This window comes from Schistocerca gregaria, chromosome 10 (genome assembly GCF_023897955.1).
Source record: "Schistocerca gregaria isolate iqSchGreg1 chromosome 10, iqSchGreg1.2, whole genome shotgun sequence".
NCBI lineage: Eukaryota > Metazoa > Arthropoda > Insecta > Orthoptera > Acrididae > Schistocerca > Schistocerca gregaria.
Window position 1 is genome coordinate 119,923,963 of NC_064929.1, and position 12,596 is coordinate 119,936,558.

Below are 12,596 nucleotides of genomic sequence, written 5' to 3' on the forward strand. Positions count from 1 at the left end.
CTACCTGCCCGATTAAGGGATCTGACATTCCACTCTACGATCCGTAGAACGCCAGTTTTCGTTCTCTTGATAACGACGTCCTCCCGAGAAGTCCCCGCCCGGAGATACGAATGGGGGACTATTTTACCTCCGGAGTATTTTAACCAAGAGGACGCCATCACCATTTAATCATACAGTAAAGCTGCATGCGCTCGGGAAAAATTACGGCTGTAGTTTCCCCTTGCTTTCAGCCGTACCACAACAGCAAAGCCGTTTTGGTTAGTGTTACAAGGCCAGATCAGTCAATCATCCAGACTGTTGCCCTTGCAACTACTGAAAAGGCTGCTGCCCCTCTTCAGGAACCACACGTTTGTCTGGCCTCTCAACAGATACCCCTCCGTTGTGGTTGCACCTACGGTACGGCCATCTGTATCGCTGAGGCACGCAAGCCTTCGCAACAACGGCAAGGTCCATGGTTCATGGGGGGATAGAAAAACAATTTAAATCGCTCAAAACAGGAAAGGCCGCTGGACCTGACGGGATACCAGTTCGATTTTACACAGACTACGCGATGTAACTTAGGTCTCTAAAAGGGCGTAGCGTTCCAAAGAATTTGAAAATGGCACAGGTCATCCCCGTTTTCAAGAAGGGACGTCGAACAAATGTAGAGAACTATAGATCTATATCTCTAACGTCGATCAGTTGTAGAATTGTGGAGCACGTATTATGTTCGAATATAATGACTTTTCTGGAGACTGGAAATCTACTCTGTAGGAATCAGCATGGGTTTAGAAAAAGACGATCGTGTGAAGCCCAGCTCGCGCTGTTCGTCCACGAGACTGAGAGGGCCATAGACACGGGTTAACAGCTAGATGCCGTGTTTCTTGACTTCGCAAGGCGTTCGATACAGTTCCCCACAGTCTTTCAATGAACAAAGTAAGAGCATACCGACTATCAGACCAACTGCGTGATTGGATTGAGGAGTTCCTAAATAACAGAACGCCGCACGTCATTCTCAATGGAGAGAAGTCTTGCCAAGTCACAGTGATTTCAGGTGTGCCGCAGGGGAGTGTCGTAGGATCGTTGCTATTCATAATATACATAAATGACCTTGTCGATAATATCTGAAGTTCACTGAGGCTTTTGCGGATGATGCTGTAGTTTATCGAGAGGTTGTACTGAAATGCAGGAGGATGTGCAACGAATTGACGCATGGTGCAGGGAATACATAGAAAGAAAGATCGTTTATCATTCAGCTACAATTTAGCAGGTCATCAACTGGAAGCAGTCATTTCATAAATTATCTGGGAGTAGGCATTAGGAGTGATTTAAAATGGAATGATCATATAAATTTCATCGTCGGTAAAGGAGATGCCAGACTGAGATTCTTTGGAAGAATCCTAAGGAAATGCAATCCGGAAACAAAGCAAGTAGGTTACAGTACGCTTGTTCGCCCACTGCTTGACTACTGCTCAGCAGTGTGGGATCCGTACCAGATAGGATTGATAGAAGAGATAGAGAAGATCCAACTGAGAGCAGCACGCTTCGTTACAGGATCATTTAGTAATCGCGAAAGCGTTACGGAGTTGATTGATAAACTCCAGTGGAAGACTGTGCAGGAGAGACGTTTTGTTGAAGTTTCGAGAACATACCTTCACCGAGGAGTCAAGCACTATATTGCTCTCTCACACGTATATCTCGCGAAGAGACCATGAGGATAAAATCAGAGAGATTAGAGCCCACAGAGAGGCATACCGGCAATCTTTCTTTCCACGAACAATAAGAGACTGGAATAGAAGGGAGAACCGATAGAGTTACTCAAAGTACCCTCCGCCACACACCGTCAGGTGGCTTGCGGAGTATGGATGTAGATGCAGATGTAGTACCGACCGGCCGCCGTGTCATCCACAGCCCACTGGCGTCACTGGATGCGGATATGGATATGCTCTCCATTCCGTAAGTCAGTTTACGACACCGGAGCCGCTACTTCTCAATCAAGTGGCTCCCCAGTTTGCTTCACATGGGCTGAGTGCACTCCACACTGTATTTATATGCAGAGCCTTGATGTTACACTGAGTGTGAACAGATGTTGATATGTAGACTACCGTAACCACAGGTATGAGTAGCTGACACTGAGACCGGCGCCGCCGCTGTTCCAGCTGGACCTTTCGGACAATCCACTGCTGGAGCTTCCACCGGGTCTCCTCCAGCACTGCCCGCACCTGCGCTCGCTGAACTTCTCCAGGACGCGCGTCTCGGCACTGCACCGCACGGCGTTCTCCAGGAACGCTGCCCTGGAGTCGCTGGACCTCTCCAGCAACAGCCTCCAGGCGCTGCCTGCGGCGCTGCTGCCCAACCACGGCCGCCTCTCCAGGCTGGACCTGTCCAGCAACCAGCTCCGCTCCATCCCGGAGAAGCTCTTCAGCGCCACGGGCAGTCTTCGGCTTCTCAACCTTAGCCACAACGGTGGGTCGCTCGCGTATCGCTCCACCGGTACCATGGTTCGCACAGTGGCCTTTGTCAAAAAGAAACGTAACGCATTCCACGTATTTAGGGGAAGCACGTTCTGTTTCCTTTGATTACTCGACCGCCGACAATAAATGGAGTCGCATCCGTTAAATATCTGGTAGTATACGTATGGCCGGACGGTGTGGCCATGCGGTTCTAGGCGCTTCAGTCCGGAACCGCGCGACCGCTACGGTCGCAGGTTCGACTCCTGTCTCGGGCATGGGTGTGTGTGATGTCCTTAGGTTAGTTAGGTTTAAGTATTTCTAAGTTCTAGAGGACTGATGACCTCAGATGTTATGTCGCATAGCGCTCAGAGCCAAGTACGCGTATGGATGAGGCAGATGACAGACTGAAATTTATTGGAGGAATGCTCAATAAATGTATTCGGCCCATGAAAGAGATAGACTGCAAAACACATCTGTGACCGGTACTTGGGTAGTGATTCCCTGTCTGCGACGACTACCTGCTAGGAACGACAGAGGAAGCGCGGAAGATACAAAGAAGAACGGCCCGTTTCGTCACAGGTCTGTGTAGATAGCAAGGTGACTAGCTTCTCGCCAGAATAACTGTTACTTTCTCTACGTACCTCGCCACTGATGTAACGGGCGTTCTCGTGACTATGCTTTGCTCATGGTAAGAATAAATCGGATGTAAACAAATACAAACGAGATGGTTGGTCAAAAGACGCAGCATACGTACGCTGGTGTTGCTACGCTCTTGGAAGTAGGTCCTACTTATGTATTAGATATGTTATTACCAAGTTATGTTAAATGAAACTTTAAGACAATCTAATGTAATGACAGCTGTCAACGTTTTTCTTAATCAGGCACTAGCTGCGCGCGGTGGTCTCGCGGTTCTAGGCGCGCAGTCCGGAACCGTGCGACCGCTACGGTCGCAGGTTCGAATCCTGCTTCGGGCATCGATGTGTGTGATGTCATTAGGTTAGTTAGGTTTAAGTAGTTCTAAGTTCTAGGGGACTGATGACCACAGCAGTTGAGTCCCATAGTGCTCAGAGCCAGCCATTAGCTGCGTAACGTCTTTCAGAAGTTTACAGAAAAAAATCGGCTTTCAAATTTTTCGAGGGACTGTATTTAATATACACTACTGCCCATTAATATTGGTACACCACCAAGATGATGTGCTACACCAAATGAAAACGTCTGGTCAATGGTGGCCGAGCAACTGGCTCGTCACAATACGCCAGTGACTATTCTTGGTGAACAGTGGTATCGTGTTGTAGCTGCATGGGCAGCTGTACCTGTACACTCCATCGAAGCTCTGTTTGACTCAATGCCCAGGCGTATCATGGCCGTAATTACGGCCAGAGGTGGTTGTTCTGGGTACTGGTTTCTTAGGATCTATGCACCCAAATTGCGTGAAAATGTAATCACATGTTAGTTCTATTTGTCCAATGAATACCCGTTTATCATCTGCATTTCTTCTTGGTGTAACAATTTTAATGGCCAGTAGTGTATTATTAGATATTCTGTACATCAACAAGCTGGCAAACTGCGTATCCCTCTGAGACAAATAACTGAAAGGAAAACGCTGCATGTTAACGCTTGGCTGTAACCACTCTGCCAGCAGTGTTAACTGCATATAAGTGGCACAATAATAGGTGTCCGATGGATTCATCGTTCGGTTTCATCACATGACGGATTTGTCCGGAACACTTCGTGTCCACTTCCCTGTTTCTTTTTTTTTTTTTTTTTTTTTTTTTTCATTTCTGCAAACTGCGTGACGAAGCTCACAGTTTCAGTTTCTGTTCGCAGCGCCGAGCGCCTATTACGTCAGGATTTCCCCTCACACGTCTTCCCCCGCCTCAAAACCAGTGTTGCCATTTAGATTATTGCTCATCAACTTCAGCAACTGTTTTCGAAAAAAAGTCGATGTGAAGAAATAGCGCACTAGTTGCGTTAAAAACTGTGTTTTAACGCAACTGGTGTGCTATTTCTTCACATGTGATATTTTGTTACTCCGTTCGCACCGCCATCCTACAGTGCAATTGGACTTCTTCATTGCGCCATCTATACTCAACTCACACAGTCAAAGAGAAAGACTGGGCGTGATGAAAGCTGAAAAAGGAGTAAGACTTTCTCACACAGCGCAACTAAAACTATGTTCTACTACAATTTCAAGAGAAAAACTTCAAAAATTTATCGAAAATTGCGGAATAAGTAGGATACAATATAAAAAATTTCGGCACTCGATATGGCCGCATCGTTATCGATATTTTTGGAAAAAACTACCGAGATATCGATGTTTTATCAATATCCCTAGCTCTGGCGCTGAGGTAATACTTTGCCACTTTTTATTTATCTCTACTTCATGTACAGAATCTATATTTACACCAGCCGGCCGGAGTGGCCGAGCGGTTCTAGGCACTACAGTCTGGGACCGCGCGACCGCTACGGTCGCAGGTTCGAATCTTGCCTCGGGCATGGATGTGTGTGATGTCCTTATGTTAGTTAGGTTTAATTAGTTCTAAGTTCTAGGGGACTGACAACCACAGCAGTTAAGTCCCATAGTGCTCAGAGCCATTTGAACTATTTTTTTAATATTTAAAACAGAAAGTAAGGATAAGGATTGGAAATGAAATGTCAGAAGGAAGCACCATTGGACAAGGTGTTAGACAAGTTTAATGCATTTCCCCGCTGTTATTTAACGTATACCTTGAAGAGATTATTGCGAAAAGCTTAGATGGAAAAAGAGGAATATATATTGGTGGAAAGAGAATAGAATGTATAAGATTTGCTGACGTCATGGTATTAGTGGCAGAAAGTGAGCGGACAGTGAATAACATGCTGAAAGATCTGAATGAAGCTTGTGTGGAATATGGGATGCAAATAAACACAGCTAAAACAAATATTATGCTCATAAGTACAAAACGCAGACTGTTCAATATTAAAATAGGACAATCTACCATTAGCCAAGTAAGTGCATTTAAGTATGTCACTAGGAGCTGAAAACTCGAATTACCATAGCGAAGGAGGTATTGAGCAGAAAGAGGAGACTCTTATGTGGGAAATTAGGTAAAGGACTAAGGAATAGGCTTGGCAAATGTTTTGTCTGGAGCGTCGCACTGTATGGGGTAGAAATATGGTCGCTTGGACGAGAGGATGAAAAAAGGTTAGAAGCATTTGAGATGTGGATGTGGAGGAATGGAGAGAATAAGCTGGATGGAAAAAGTGAGTAATGATAGAGTACTGGAAAGGGTAGGTGAGAGAAGATGTCCGCTGAAGGTTGTAAGAGAAAGGAAACAGAACTGGTTGGGACATTCATTGAGAAGGCAGTGCTTGCTAGCAGATGCTTTGGAAGGATTGGTTTGTGGGAGAAGACTGACAAGGGGAAGGCATCAGACACGGCCAACGGATTCGACTCAAATTTGACAGATCGCTTGTGTACAACCTAAAACGAAGGACTCTAAGATATTTTGGGTCAACACCCCCGCGTTTTTGAGAAAATCATCCCTAAAGGTTATGACGGGCAGTCGACCCAAAATTGGCGGGATTTTTCATCATCGCGTATGGAGTCCGAAAACGCATGCTTTTCCAAAAATTGAGCTAAGAAACTTTTACAGCTTCAGCTTCTGTACCAACATGGTAAACGTTTTTCGCAGACAGCACCGATAGCGCAACGAACCGGCTCCGTGTGTTCGGTTAGAGCCGGTTGGCCTCTTTAATAAAAAAAAACTGAGTGGAACTATCAACAATCGAACTTGAACGGATGTCATGTGACGTCCGCAAAGACCAAACACAGGCCAAGGTAACGGGCTGCGAATTGCACAATCGCACGGATGCAGTAACTATTCACAGCATAATTCATAACCAACTTTCAGCACCGATTTTTCAGGCAATGACATCGTATGCGTGGTACGCATCAAAATTAATTACCGAGAAAGACATATTTTTAAATGTAAACCAAGTTTGTTTTCCGCCAACTCTTCGGAAGGAACAGTGCAGCTGTCGAAAGATTGCATTCATTAGATGTTCTTGGTGCCATGAGTATATTTATTTCGAATATTTATATGGCATTTATCATCCGTCTAGTTGCTCGATGAAAAGTGAGGACACGTAACAGTGATTGGAAGAGCGAGTGTAAAGTGACCTGGAGTAACATTTTAGTTGTTTACTATTCCAAGAGGTTTGAGAAATTTATTTGCCTACCTTATTATTATCATTCCTTATTGATGTACTTACCTTATTAATCCTCCTATCGCTATCAATTGAGGTATGGAAACATACAAACGAAAAGAATAACATCCGCTTGGTTTCTTCGAGATTCGAATACGGTTTTTCGCATTCCCAGCCAATTACCTTGGCCGTTACGCTATCGGCGCACTCGGCGAAAAGCGTTTACCATGTGGGTAAAGAAGCGGCAGTTGTAAAAGTTTCTTTCCTCGATTTATGGAAAAGTCTGCGTTTGCGGACCCCATACCTGATTACGAAAAATGCTCTCTTTACAATTATCTATCGATCACTCCAATTTTGAGTCGATTGCTCGTCATAACCTTTAGGGGTGATTTTCTCAAAATTGTGAGTGATGACCAAAAGTATCTTAGATTCCTTCATTTTAGGTTGTACGCAAGGGACCTGCCAAATTTGAGCCGAATCGGTTGGCCGTGCCTGAGGCCTTGCCCTTGTGAGAGGAAGAAGATGATAGAAAGGGAAGAGGAAATTATGCAGACCTGAAGAGGATGGCAAAAGACCGAACAGCCGGGATACTTACCATGTGAAAACGTGCCTTTTGGCAGAACACTGTTGGTGATGACACTTCATGCGCTACGACTATCGTCTGCCTTTTCTCCTTAAAGCAAATACAGTGTCAGGTGAAACAGCGGTACTAGCTTCCAACATGTTGCAGTCAATGGTTAATGACACATCCTATGTAACATTTTTTCTGTTTGATGATTATGGACTACAAGTTTTCTAACGACTTTCATATTAGCAACAAATAATAACAAAAACAAATACTTTTCTTATAGTTCTATTTTAATTAGTTCCAACTATATAAAAAAATTAAATAAAGTGTAAAAATATTTATTGGGTTCCTTAGTTAAGAACAGTTCTTTTGTCACTTTGTGATATTCACAGGAGGTGCTTCAGTTCTCTCGGGGTGACCTTGGTCTCTGTCACCAACAGATTCACGTATCTCACCTGGGTGTAAAGTGTGTGCACCAGAACCTCCAGAGTGTTTGTCAAGAAGCGCTGTTTCTGGAGCAAAATCACCCCATCCATGGTGGCTACTAACGTTAGTCGAGATGATGAAGTGCATCCTTGATGACTGCACGACCCAACATTCACATGACTGGAAACATGTTGCCTGGTCGGACGAGTCTCGTTTCAAATCGTACCGAGCGGGTGGACGTCTACGGGAATGGAGACATTCTCATGAATCCCTGAAGCCTGCATGTCAGCAGAGGCTGTTGAAGCTGGTGGAGGCTTTGTAATGGTGCTGGGTTTGTATAGTTCCAGTGATATGCCCCCCCCCCCCCCCACCCTCGTCTAAGAATCTGACAGGTGACCCATACATAAGCATCCTGTCCGTTGTGCATTCCGACGAACTTGAGCGATTCCAGCAGGACAATTCGACACCCCACACGTCCATAATTGTACAGAGGTGGCTCCAGGAACACTTCCGCTGGCCACCAAACTCCCCAGCCATGAACATATCTTTGATGCCTTGCAGTGTGTTGTTCAATACAGATCTCCACCCCCTCGTACCCTTATTCTACATCTACATCTACATCCATACTCCGCAAGCCACCTGACGGTGTGTGGCAGAGATTATATTGAGTACCTCTATGGGTTTTCCTTTATATTCCAGTCTCTTATTGTTCGTGGAAAGAAAGGTTGTCGGTATGCCTCTGTGTGGGCTCTGATCTCTCTGATTTTATCCTCACGGTCCCTTCGCGAGATATACGTACGAGGGAGCAATATACTGCTTGACTCCTCGGTGAAGGTATGTTCTCGAAACTTCAACAAAAGCCCGTGCCGAGCTACTGAGCGTCTCTCTTGCAGAGTCTTCCACTGATCTATCATCTCCGTAACGCTTTCGCGATTACTAAATGATCCTGTAACGAAGCGCACTGCTCTCCGTTGGATCTTCTCTATCTCTTCTATGAACCATATCTGTTACGGATCCCACACCGGTGAGCAGTATTCGAGCAGTGGGCGAACAAGCGTGCTGTAACCTACTTCCTTTGTTTTCGAACTGTATTTCCTTAAGATTCTTCCAATGAATCTCAGTCTGGCATCTGCTTTACCGACGATTAGTTTTATATGGTCATTCCATTTTAAATCACTCCTAATGCCTACTCGCAGATAATTATGGAATTAACTGCTTCCAGTTGCTGACCTGCTATATTGTAGGTAAATGATAAAGGATCTTTCTTTCTATGTATTCGCAGCACATTACACTTGTCTACATTGAGATTCAGTCGCGATTTCCTGCACCATGCATCAATTCGTTCCACATCCTCCTGCATCTCAGTACAATTCGCCATTGTTACATACTCTCGATATACTACAGCATCATCCGCAAAAAGTCTCAGTGAACTTTCGATGTCATTTATATATATATTGTGAATAGCAACGGTCCTACGACACTCCCCTGCGGCACACCTGAAATCACTCTTACTTCGGAAGACTTCTCTCCATTGAGAATGACATGCTGCGCTCTGTTATCTAGGAACTCTTCAATCCACTCACACAACTGGTCTGATAATCAATATGCTCTTACTTTGTTCATTAAACGACTGGGGGAACTGTGTCAAACGCCTTGCGGAAGTCGAGAAACACGGCATCTACCTGTGAACCCGTGTCTATGGCCCTCTGAGTCTCGTGGACGAATAGGGCGAGCTGGGTTTCACACGATCGTCTTTTTCGAAACCCATGCTGTTTCCTACAGAGTAGGTTTCTAGTCTCCACAAAAGTCATTATACTCGAACATAATACGTTTTCCAAAATTGTACAACTGATAGACGCTAGAGAAATAGGTCTATAGTTCTGCAAATCCGTTCGACGTCCCTTCTTGAAAACGGGGATGAGTTGTGCCCTTTTTCAATCTTTTGGAACGCTACGCTCTTCTAGAGACCTACGGTACACCGCTGCAAGAGGTGGGGTAAGTTCCTTCGCGTACTCTGTGTTAAAACCGAACTGGTATCCCATCAGGTCCAGCGGCCTTTCCTCTTTTAAGCGATTTTAATTGTTTTTCTATCCCTCGGGTTTCTATTTCGATATCTACCATTTCTTCATCTGTGCGACAATCTAGAGATTTATGCTCAGCCCTGCAGTATTCATAGTATGAGTTTCCTCCAGCACAGCTACAGACATTAATCGGGTCCATGCCACGTCGTGTTGTGGCACTTCTGCACGATCCCGGGGCCATACACCATATTAGACAGGTGTACCATAAATTCTCTTTGACTCTTCAGTGTAACTTTTCTTGCAACTGAGATGGAGCAGTAAGGTGCTAACCGTTTGCTATTCCAGCGGCGATCGTTGCATTTAACATCCTCCCTGAAGGCTGCACGGAAATGTAGTGATATGGTTCAAATGGCTCTGAGCACTATGGGACTTAATCTCTGAGGTCATCAGTCCCCTAGAACGTAGATCTACTTAAACCTAACTAACCTAAGGACATCACACACACCCATGCCCGCGGCAGGATTCGAACCTGTGACCATAGCGGTCGCGCGGTCCGGACTGTAGCGCCTAGAACAGCTCGGGCACTCCGGCCAGCTGTAGCGATATGTTCATGTTGTCTACAGCTGTGTTTCTTCAACGCTATTATAATATCTCGAGGTTGCACCGTGTGTATGGCAGGGAAACTCGCCGGACACTGAGGGTTTTGTTTTCATCCGCAGATCTGTCCGTGCAGAAACTGCGAGCGGGGTGACTCTTGGTAACCCCGTGGACTCGGGCTTTTCCACCCTCACCGGAGAAAGTTCACCCTGTAAAATACTGCCGGGCATTAAGACGAAACGGCCCTTAATTGCACCGGAAATTACTCTCTCGCTGCGGAAAATGGACTCTGGGGCCGCGAGGACGCTTCCCGACGCCTGCCATTTCCTTAATTTCCGCGACTTTTCCCCTGCCCCGCCGTTACTGCACGGAGGATTATGCGTTAGTCGTCCAGACTCGCTCAATCTTCTCGTGCAGGCCGTACATCGAGGCTGCGCCCCCCTCCTTCCCCCCCCCCCCCCCCCCAGGGAAAGCCAGGCTCGTGTTCCCAATCCAGGGGACTTAAAGGAGCTACTTATGATAAAAGCAAAGTAAAAAAACAGGAAAATTTAGAAAAAAACAGCTGATTGATTATAAATGATAAACAAATCAGCGTAACAAATAATGTTTAGGTGTTTTCTGAAGTATTCACTAGTCTTCAAATGGAGGAAGAATGAAGAGACGCCGGCCGCTGTGGTCGAGCGGTTCTAGGCGCTTCTGTCCGGAACCGCGCTGCTGCTACGGTCGCAGGTTCGAATCCTGCCTCGGGCATGGATGTGTGTGATGTCCTTAGGTTAGTTAGTTTTAAGTAGAACTGGAAGAAAAATCAGCATTGGCCGTATTATGTTGTTTCATGGCATTTGAATTGTTACTTAGTGGCATTTTTCGTATTATTACTATTTTTTTTATATATTTGACTCCGGAGTTTTAACGTAATATTTTACGTAAATTAAGAACGATATACTTCTAACTTCCCACGCCAAATTGTGGGCGCTAAGTTTTACTACAAGCAACCGTGTATGTTTGATGTCATGTATGTATGGGTTCTGACCCAGTGCTTATGCGGAAGTGTATAACCATTGTTATAACAATGTTAGCGTGTCCAAAGGGACAAACGAAACGTATATCATCATGTCGGTTAAATATGATAACGAAATTGTTTGTCTACGCCTTCAAAACTTTTTTGTAATGATTATTGTGTTTCATGGCATTTTAATTATTACGTAATGGAATTTTCGTACTATTACTTTTTTTATATGTATTTGACTCCTGAATCACAAACGCTGTACATCTAACTTACCACGCCAGATGGTGGGTACTATGTTTTTTTTAAAAAAACTGTGTTATTACTTCATAATTCACAAATGTACAAGAGGTATTTTGTGTTAATATCTTGCAAAACCAGTAATACTAAGTCTTGACGTGACACATGTCTCATAGAGGGCGTTCCAAGCCCTGTCACACCGAGGTCTGCTAAACAGGTGCATGTAAATAGCGGCCACACTTTATGTGATCGCTCTAAGCTTGTGGTTATAGCTTGATACCAGTGCCTGCCAATTTTGATTATACAATCCCGGAAATGGAAAAAAGAACACATTGACACCGGTGTGTCAGACCCACCATACTTGCTCCGGACACTGCGAGAGGGCTGTACAAGCAATGATCACACGCACGGCACAGCGGACACACCAGGAACCGCGGTGTTGGCCGTCGAATGGCGCTAGCTGCGCAGCATTTGTGCACCGCCGCCGTCAGTGTCAGCCAGTTTGCCGTGGCATACGGAGCTCCATCGCAGTCTTTAACACTGGTAGCATGCCGCGACAGCGTGGACGTGAACCGTATGTGCAGTTGACGGACTTTGAGCGAGGGCGTATAGTGGGCATGCGGGAAGCCGGGTGGACGTACCGCCGAATTGCTCAACACGTGGGGCGTGAGGTCTCCACAATACATCGATGTTGTCGCCAGTGGTCGGCGGAAGGTACACGTGCCCGTCGACCTGGGACCGGACCGCAGCGATGCACGGATGCACGCCAAGACCGTAGGATCCTACGCAGTGCCGTAGGGGACCGCACCGCCACTTCCCAGCAAATTAGGGACACTGTTGCTCCTGGGGTATCGGCGAGGACCATTCGCAACCGTCTCCATGAAGCTGGGTTACGGTCCCGCACACCGTTACGCCGTCTTCCGGTCACGCCCCAACATCGTGCAGCCCGCCTCCAGTGGTGTCGCGACAAGCGTGAATGGAGGGACGAATGGAGACGTGTCGTCTTCAGCGATGAGAGTCGCTTCTGCCTTGGTGCCAATGATTGTCGTATGCGTGTTTGGCGCCGTGCAGGTGAGCGTCATAATCAGGACTGCATATGACCGAGGCACACAGGGCCAACA

The 12,596-nt window shown here is 45.9% G+C and overlaps 1 protein-coding gene across 1 annotated transcript in view; it reads left to right on the forward strand.

The window, feature by feature from the left end:
- Positions 1 to 12,596, forward strand: part of LOC126293403 (leucine-rich repeat-containing G-protein coupled receptor 4-like) — an 89,160-nt gene that overhangs the window by 48,538 nt on the left and 28,026 nt on the right. Inside the window, exon 4 of the mRNA XM_049986615.1 lies at positions 2,139 to 2,445. Within this exon, the coding sequence (XP_049842572.1) occupies positions 2,139 to 2,445 (307 nt within the window). The remainder of the gene's footprint in view (positions 1 to 2,138; positions 2,446 to 12,596) is intronic.